Here is a 9450-nt window from a genome sequence, read left to right on the forward strand (position 1 = left end):
TTAAATTTTTTTTTTTGGATTTTAAATTTATGTTATATTTTCGCTTCCATTTACTTATTAATTCAGATTGCATGCCATTCATTTTTCAGTAAAAATTGATAAATTTATTTTTTCGTAAAATATTTGAATGATGTTATGGCGTTATATTTATAAGTATTAATCATTTTATCAAGGTACTTTTAGTTTTTATAATTGATTAAAGTAAAATATTATTAATTTGAAAAATACATCTATTAAAGTTTGTAATTGGTCAATTGGACCCAAGTATTAGTTCATTTAATTCCTTTGGATAGAATTAGCTAACACATCAGTACTCTCGCCCTCTCTTTTTTTTTTTTCTCCCTTCTTCATTTCTGCAAATCCGCCCCGGCTGAACTCAGCATATGGCTACACTGATGAATGATGAAATCCTTTATTTAGTCTGTGTTTCCTTTGTTTGACTGTCCTAAAGATAAGTATTGTTCTATTTCTTCTTCAGTCGGTCCCTTGCAATATTATTGGTTTTCAAGGTCAGAATAATTAAAGATGTGTTGAGGCCGTGGAATTTTGGTGATGACTCGACGGCTATGGAATCAAGGGATCTCTATTGGATTTAACAGATGGTGGTTCTGTGGTTGACCAATGGAGGAAGGCAGCAGAGTTGAAGGTCATTAGAGTTGTTTTATTTGCAGTGAAGTGGTGGTCGTTCGGCGGCTGTTTGACGGACTGGAGGTTATAGACGGTGAAATGGAAAAGATGGTGATTAAACAAAAATGTGAGTTTTTTAACCCAAAAAACAAAAAAAGTAAGATTATTATTGGGTAAGGGGAAACACTTTTATTGCAATATCAGCATTTTGTGTTCAATACATGCATTTCTTGATATTATTAGGGTTCAATAGGTATTAGTCCGAATTTATCCACACAACTCTTTTTTTTTTTTTTTTCCTTTTCAACCAATTAACTAAATCCATGACATCATCTTCTTCTTCTGATAAAGCTTCGCAGTTTCCTCGATGGAAGTACGATGTCTTTCTAAGTTTTAGAGGTGAAGACACCCGCAAAACATTTACAAGTCACTTGTATGAAGGTTTGAAAAACAGGGGAATACTCACCTTTCAAGATGGCAAAAGGCTAGAGCATGGCGCATCGATCTCAGAAGAACTATGTAAAGCCATTGAAGAGTCTCAAGTTGCCGTCATCATTTTCTCGAAGAACTATGCTTCATCCAGGTGGTGCTTGGATGAACTAGTGAAGATCATGGAGTGCAACACTAATCAATTTGGACGACAAACCTTGGTAATACCAATCTTCTATGATGTGGATCCATCAGCAGTTCGATATCAAAAGGAGAGTTTTGCTGAAGCCTTTGACAAACATGAGTCAAGGTGTAAAGTCGATGATGTTGAAGGAATGCGGAAGTTGCAAAGATGGAGGACTGCGCTAACTGCCGCAACAAATCTAAAAGGATATGACATCCGCCAAGGGTGAGTAAGAAAAATATTCCAATTGGTTCTTCAAGAATTTGATTTATGTACTTAATATTTTTATCATATTTATGCACGCTAACAATATGAAATACTTACTAATACTTGACTTTCTTGCATTTATCTACAATTATCTTCTTATTATGTAGGATTGAATCAGAGAATATTCTGCAAATTGTCGACCAAAGTTATTCCATATTATGCAAGAATACTTCTTGTATCTTCTTTGCGAGATGAATAATTTCCATTCAAATTTTGATGCTGCTGTGAAGACTAGACATATTCTACCATAGAACAAAGAATCTGTACCTTAAAAATGAGTTAAACTGAATCTACACTAAATAAATTTATCATTTTTACCAAAATATGGAAGGTGGAAATTAAATCAATTTACTTATGAGCTAAGAATACTGCATGCACAATCTAATATCCTTGGTTGCCATTTAGACGTTAACAATGTTTTATTTTATATTTTTCTATAAGAAAGAATGATGGTTGATTATATATGTTTCTATCAGTAAGAAGGCATAGTTCCTATCAGTTTAATTAGTCAATGCCATTGTTACACAGGTAATATTTTTATTGGTTCTTCAAGAGTTTGATTTATGTGCATACTCCTTTTATCATAATTATGCACTATACATTGTGAAATACTTCTTGTTCTTGACTTTCTTGTGTATATCAACAATCTTCTTATTTCCTGTAGGATTGAATCAGACTGTATTAATGAGATTGTTGACCAAATTTCGTCCAAGTTATGCAAGATTTCTTTATCTTATTTGCAAGATGTTGTGGGAATAAATATCCATCTCGAGAAAGTAAAGTCCCTACTCGATTTAGAAATCAATGATGTTCGGATTGTGGGAATCTGGGGCATGGGGGGAGTCGGTAAAACGACAATAACAAGAGCCATTTTTGATACACTCTCCTATCAATTTGGAGTTGCTTGTTTTCTTGCGGATGTTAAAGAAAATAAATGTGGGATGCATTCTTTGCAGAATATCCTTCTCTCTGAATTGTTAAGGGAAAAAGATAATTACGTGAATAACAAGGAGGACGGAAATCACCTGATGGCTCGTAGACTTCGTTTTAAGAAGGTTTTAGTTGTGCTTGATGACATAGATCACAAAGATCATTTGGATTACCTAGCAGGGGATCTTGGTTGGTTTGGCAATGGCAGTAGAATTATTGCGACAACTAGAGACAAACATTTGGTAGGGAAGAATGATCTAATATATGAAGTGACTACAATAGCTGATGATGAAGCTATTCAATTGTTCAATCAATATGCTTTCAAGAAAGAAGTTCCAAATGAGCATTTTGAGAAGCTAACGTTGGAGGTAGTAAGTCATGCTAAAGGCCTTCCTTTAGCCCTGAAAGTGTGGGGTTCTTTCTTACATAAGAGGGATATAACTGAGTGGAGAAGTGCTATAGAGCAAATGAAAAATAACTCTAATTCAGAAATTGTTGACAAACTCAAAATAAGCTATGATGGATTGGAGCCCATACAACAAGAGATATTTCTAGATATAGCATGCTTCTTACGAGGGGTAAGAAAAGATGAGATCATGCAAATTCTTGAGAGCTGTGATTTTGGAGCTGATATCGGATTGCGTGTCCTAATTGAAAAATCTCTTGTCTTCATCTCTGAAAAAGATACAATTGAAATGCATGACTTATTACAAGATATGGGTAAATATGTAGTGAACACACAAAAGGATCCAGGAGAGCGTAGCAGGTTATGGCTTGCTGAAGATTTTGAAGAAGTGATGATCAACAGTACGGTAAGTAGGCTAAACAATGCAATAATATTCAACTTCTAGTTTTCATATTCCAAAGACATATAGGGAGAATGCCAAGTTCCTCTTGCTTCATATTCTCACACATAAGTCGTGTTAGTTGTTTACTTTAGTAGGCGAAGCAAAAGTAAGTTTAATTGGCTAACTGACTAATTCGTCTAATAGGCACTTTATTAATGCTGCCTAATTCGTTTTTCTTATGTTATTAAGCCAATTTGTCTAGCAGCCACTGAATCTATCCAATTTCATTTTTTGGATTAACTTGAAATTTGTAATATATGTTGTACATTATAACTCAATCAAGAATTCACTTTAGCATTGATAATTTTTATATTTAAACATGTAACAAATAATTGGTACTATTTCAATTACAATTTTCTTCTATCACAGCATAAAAACTTTTATACTTGACTCCAAAGAACTTCTCAAAAAATGTGTTATTGGAAAGTAGAATTATAGAATTAATTGCACAAAATGTTTTTCTTAAGCAACATATTTCTTAAAAAATAATATTGTACCTTAGCTGTTTTTAATTGTGGTAGGTGCGTGTAAGCTGACCCCGAACACCACGGTTTTCCAAAAAAAAAGTTGTACCTTAGATTTTTTCTGTGGCGGTAGTTCTTCAAGAAATTCAAGTGCAATAATAAATACTAACATGACAAAATTTGGCACAACAAGAATTGAGAAAGTAGTCATATTGGCAACCAGAATTTACATAACATTTGAAGTTATACTTTGTAGACTAATGATCTTTTTACCAGGGGACCAAGGCAATAGAAGCAATCTGGATTCTTTATTTTAAAAAACTATGCTTTAACAAAGAGGCCATGAAAAATATGAAACGACTTCGGATATTGTACATATGTTCTGTCAATCGCCATGATGGCTCCGTCGAGTACTTGCCCAATAGCTTGCGTTGGTTTGTCTGGAAGCACTATCCTTGGGAGTCATTGCCAGAAAATTTTGAACCCAAAAGGCTTGTTCATCTTGATCTCTGGTCCAGTTCACTGCGTCATTTATGGACGGGAAGAAAGGTACATGCTGAATTCTATTTTTCTCCTTTTTCCCTCTAACTGTTTTCTTTAATATAGTGATATTGAGCAAATATTATCGCTTTTTTTTATTTGAGATACTTTCCATTTAGCTTGTCCAAGGATTATGATGCAACAACAACATACCCGTGATCCCACAAGTGAGGTCTGGAGAAGGTGGTGTGTGCACATACCTTACCCCTACTTGTGTGAGGTAGAGAAGCTGTTTTTGATAGACCCTTGGCTCAAGAAAAATATTTTTAGAACGAATTTGAAAAATACTAGAGAAAAAAGCTAAAATGAAAATACTGAAGAAAAAAAAAATAATGACAGCAAAAATAGTTACGGTATTCGAAGTAAAAGAAACAACAATAGTAATATAATTATAATAAAAGCAGATAAGGTGTTCTAAACTAGAACCATACTCTCCCACATAAAAGAGAGAAATCGTTCGACTACCTACTAACTTTCTACCCTAATCCTTAACCTCCATGCTCTTCAATCCAGGGTCATATCTTCGGTGAGCTGAAGATGTGTCATGTCCTGTCTAATCACTTCTCCTCGGCAATTCTTCCTCGATCTACCTCTTCTTAGAGCTATCACTGGGGCATTTATGCTCCCCCTCGTCACATGCCCGAACCATCTCAGCCTCGCTTCCCGCATCTTGTCCACCACAGAGGCCACTCATCTTGCTCCATATATCTTTACTCCTAATCTTATCTCTCTTAGTATTGCTCCACACATCTATTTAAGCATCCTCATTTCGGCTACTTTCATCATTTGAACGTGTGAGTTTTTGACTGGCCAACACTCTGCCGCATATAGCATAGTTGGTCTAACCACCACTCCATAGAATTCACCTTTTAAGTGTTAGTGTCACATTCTTATCATGATGCATGTCCTTAAATGAAAAAGTTACTCCATCTGTGCCATTTCATATGGCATACTTTTAATTTTAGTTTGTCTAAAAAAGAATGACACTTTTTATGTAGAAATAATTTTACTTTAATTTTTTATTTTACCGTTAATGAGATGATTTATAGCCACACATTAATGGTTTGTTTTAGATTACAAGTTTTAAAAGTATTTCTTTCTTTCTTTCTTAAAATTTGTGCCTAATCAAACACGCCGCATAAATTGGGATGAAGAGAGTAATTAGAAAAACTCAAATTGATGTGTTATTTTGGGGTTGTTCTCCGAGTATTATAATATCTTTTTCTCAGATCTTTTTTGAGAAGGATTTTTTCCAGATCTTCTTATCATCATTTTAACTAAAAAGCTCAATTTAAAAACTCATTCAAACATTTTCCTATATATATATATATATATATATATATATATATATATATATATATATATATATATATATATATATATATGCCTTAGGTGTCAATAGGAAACCAGGTTGGTGGAACAAAAGTTAGGCTAATTTTAGGAGATCGCGAACATTCGGTACGTCCCAATTCACTCCCCTCTTGAGTCGTAGAGGTGCACCCAAACTAATAAAAGCTGTCTAAATGAAAAGTAGCTGTAACTTTAAGGCTGTATATGCATTTGGCCAAATAATTGCTAGATTCACAGATAGCCCACTAGGCATGACTTTTACTATTGAAATCCTGAGCAGCACCATATTTTTATGATGATTCTTTTACCTGATTGTTCTTGTTTGTCTATATCATTCTTTCTATGTTCTGAACAGCATTTGAAGTATCTACGGAAGCTACATCTCAGCGTCTCTACAAGCCTGATATGCACACCAGATTTCACGGGGATGCCAAATTTGGAGTATTTGGATCTGGAGAAATGTAGTAATCTTGAAGAGGTTCACCATTCCCTGGGATGTTCCAGAAAACTCATTCGGTTGAATTTGAATTATTGTAGACGTCTTAAGAAGTTTCCATGTGTGAACGTGGAATCTCTCAAATATCTCTATCTACATGATTGCTGTAGTTTAGAAAAGTTTCCGGAAATCGTAGGAAGAATGAAGCTGGAGTTAGAGATTGACATGGGATACTCTGGGATAAGGGAAATACCATCATATATTCAGTTACAAACTCATATTACCAAACTAAATTTGAGCTGTTTAGAAGACCTTGTAGCTCTTCCAAGCTGCATAGGTATGTTGAAAAGCTTGGTGAAGCTAGATGTGTCGGATTGCCCAAAACTTGAAACATTGCCAGAAGAGATAGGGGATTTAGAAAACTTGGAGAAGCTTGATGCCAGACGTACTCTAATTTCACGACCTCCGTCTTCAATTGTGCGCTTGGACAAACTTAAATTCCTGAGTTTTGGACAGTTAGAATCAGAAGAAGGCCAAGTTGCAGGTTACTTTGTGTTCCCTCCGGTGAACAGAGGGTTACGCTCATTGGAAGATCTGGATCTCAGTTTTTGCAATGTAATAGACGGAGGACTTCCAGAAGACATTGGATGCTTATCCTCTTTGAAAGCGTTGTATCTCAGGGGAAATAATTTTGAACATTTGCCTCCAAGTATAGCCCAACTTGGTGCTCTTCGATCCTTGGACTTAACAAATTGCAAGAGGCTAAAAGAGTTGCCAGATTTCGTAGGGATGCCAAATTTGGACACTTTGAATCTGTCAAATTGTCTAAATCTTGAAGAGGTTCATCATTCCCTAGGATTTTTTAGAAAGCTCTGTACATTAGAATTGACTAATTGTAAACGCCTTAAGAGGTTTCCAGCTCTGTGCATCGATTCTCTTAAATATCTGTGTCTATATGAGTGCTCCAATTTAGAAAGTTTTCCAGAAATCCTGGGAAGCATGGAGTTAGAAATTCACATGCTCGACAGCGTGACAAGGGATCTAGATTTGAGAGGTTTAGAAAACCTTGTAACACTTCCCAGCAGCATTTGTAAGTTGAAAAGTTTAGTTAATCTAGATGTATCAGGTTGCTCAAAGCTTGTTAGCTTTCCAGAAGCTATAGGGAATTTACAAAACTTGGAGCGGCTTGATGCCAGAGATACTCTAATCTCACAACCTCCATGTTCTATTGTCCGGTTGAACAAGCTTAGATTCTTGAGCTTCGCAAAACAAAAATCAGAAGTAGGCCTCGAAGATGAAGTGAACTTTGTGTTCCCTCCGGTGGCTGAAGGATTACATTCATTGGAAATTTTGAATCTCAGTTACTGTAATCTAATAGATGGAGGACTTCCAGAAGACATTGGATGCTTATCCTCTTTGGAAGTATTGTATCTCAGGGGAAATAATTTTGAGCATTTGCCTAGAAGCATAGCCCAACTTGGTGCGCTTCGATCCTTGTATTTAACAGTGTGCAGGAGTCTTACACAGCTGCCAGAACTTCCACCTGATTTAGATGAATTGCATGCAGATTGTCATATGGTTCTGAAAAGTATTCATAATTTAGCAACCAAGAAGAAGAAATTACAGCGGCTGATATTCACACCACTGCACGATAAGGATGATGCATACAACGATTCGATCTATAATTTGTTTGCACATAGCCTGTTTCAGAATATCGCTTCCTTGCAGCATGACATCTCTGCTTCAGATTCCTTGTCACAGAGAGTTTTTACCATTGAGCATCCTGGGAAGAAGATCCCAAGTTGGTTTCGCTATCACGGAATTGATACAAGTGTATCAGTCAATTTGCCTGAAAATTGGTATGTACATGATAACTTCTTGGGATTTGCAGTATGTTACTCTGGCAGCCTAATTGAAACCACAGCTCAATTGATTCCCTTATGTAATGATGAGATGTCGTGGATGACCCAGAAACTTGCCTTATGCAACCATTCAAAGTATGATACAGAATCAACTATTCAACTTTTCCTTGTAACTCTTGCTGGCTTATGGGATACATCTAAGGCAAATGGAAAAACACCAAATGACTATGGACTTATTAGGCTACTTTTTTGTGGAGAAATGAAGGAGTTTGGACTTCGTTTGTTGTATAAAGATGAAACTGAGCTTCAGGCCTTGTTACAAATGAGGGAAAATAATGATGAACCAACAGAACAATGCATTGGGATAAGGACGGGCAGATATGACAATAGTGAACACCATGATTCCATGATAAATGAAGCCAGTTGCTCCTCTTGTAAGAAACAAAGGTCACATTCTACTTTCCGTGGGAGAGTGGCCAGTGTCTTCAGAAACTTTACAGCTCTTTCTTGTAAACCCAGGGATTTAGCTTAAAATATACTCGTAGGTATCTACCTCATGACTTGGTTTCTTATATAATTCTCTCCTTCTATTAGCTATTAAGTCTTCTTCCAAAACTAATAGATTATTTTCCTCACATTCTTTCTTTTTTCCTTTTTGTTTTGTTTCTTCTTTCCCCCTTGACAGGAGCTCATCAATGGGTGATGTACATATCAACACTGAGTTTTGTCAATTGATTCTCCATCTTGTCTCCGCTTGTGCTGACCCATGATTTACCATGGTGAGTTAAGGATATGAACAAGTTTAAATTTTCGATACTCCAATCAGATCCTGGAATCATGCGATCATAATTCAATTCTTACCTTAAAGTACTCGCAAAATCAGGATTTTGAACATGAAAATTAGTAAACTCTAACATGAAAAGTTAGTACTATAAACTAAGGGAAATTACGATGGAGTAATAGCCACTATTTAAGTTATGGAGGCCAAAGAGTTAATCTGCCATTTTGAAAAGATTTCAGAAGTGCAGGCAAGACTAATATAGTGACAGAAAAATGATAATCCATGACGTTCCACAGGCTTTTCCTATCAAAGTGAGTGATCATAACAACTTAGATTCGATGCCCTAAAAAGTTATGTTTAACCATGCTCAAGGTTTCTTTTGGTCAATAGACAAAACTGCCTATCTTCAAATCTTGCATTGGACACAAATGTTAGCCCTTGAAGTTCTATGCTATACTCAAAATTTGTTCTTTGACTTGTTCATTTACGGTGGTTCCTCCTTTTACAGTTTGATTGGCTTTGCTGTGTGATGTTTGAGCATCAATCCCTATAGTTGGAAAAAATTTGCATAGTTCTCAACTTAATTTGTACCTCAAGATTCATCAAGCAAGGGAAACATTCTCCTCTATCTGGTCATCTCCATTCCCCCAAGTAGAGCATCAATCCAAGATTGAGAGTCTGGGGGTCCGGGGGGGGGGGGGGGGGGGTTCCAGGAACGTTTCGTACTTTTCC

General features: G+C 35.9%; 1 protein-coding gene across 2 annotated transcripts; it reads left to right on the top strand.

The window, feature by feature from the left end:
• LOC109227029 (TMV resistance protein N-like) lies at positions 300–8714 on the top strand. Of its 2 annotated transcripts, none has more exons than XM_019392018.1 (6): positions 300–754; positions 979–1465; positions 2172–3249; positions 4026–4298; positions 5995–8482; positions 8623–8714. In XM_019392018.1, exons 1-5 carry the CDS (start codon positions 727–729, stop codon positions 8467–8469), a joined length of 4341 nt encoding a protein of 1446 aa, XP_019247563.1. In that variant the 5' UTR covers positions 300–726; the 3' UTR covers positions 8470–8482; positions 8623–8714. The 2 variants fall into 2 exon arrangements, with proteins under 2 accessions (XP_019247563.1, XP_019247564.1); XM_019392019.1 differs by having other exon boundaries at positions 5995–8478.

This window comes from Nicotiana attenuata, chromosome 6 (genome assembly GCF_001879085.1).
Source record: "Nicotiana attenuata strain UT chromosome 6, NIATTr2, whole genome shotgun sequence".
NCBI classification, from domain to species: domain Eukaryota; kingdom Viridiplantae; phylum Streptophyta; class Magnoliopsida; order Solanales; family Solanaceae; genus Nicotiana; species Nicotiana attenuata.

Bases quoted from the DNA above. Each gene is read 5' to 3' on its own strand.
- LOC109227029 (XM_019392018.1), top strand. From the start codon at position 727: ATGGAAAAGATGGTGATTAAACAAAAAT. The intron at 1,466-2,171 runs GTGAGTAAGAAA...TATTTCCTGTAG, and splicing joins GGATATGACATCCGCCAAGG to GATTGAATCAGACTGTATTA. The intron at 4,299-5,994 runs GTACATGCTGAA...TGTTCTGAACAG, and splicing joins ATTTATGGACGGGAAGAAAG to CATTTGAAGTATCTACGGAA.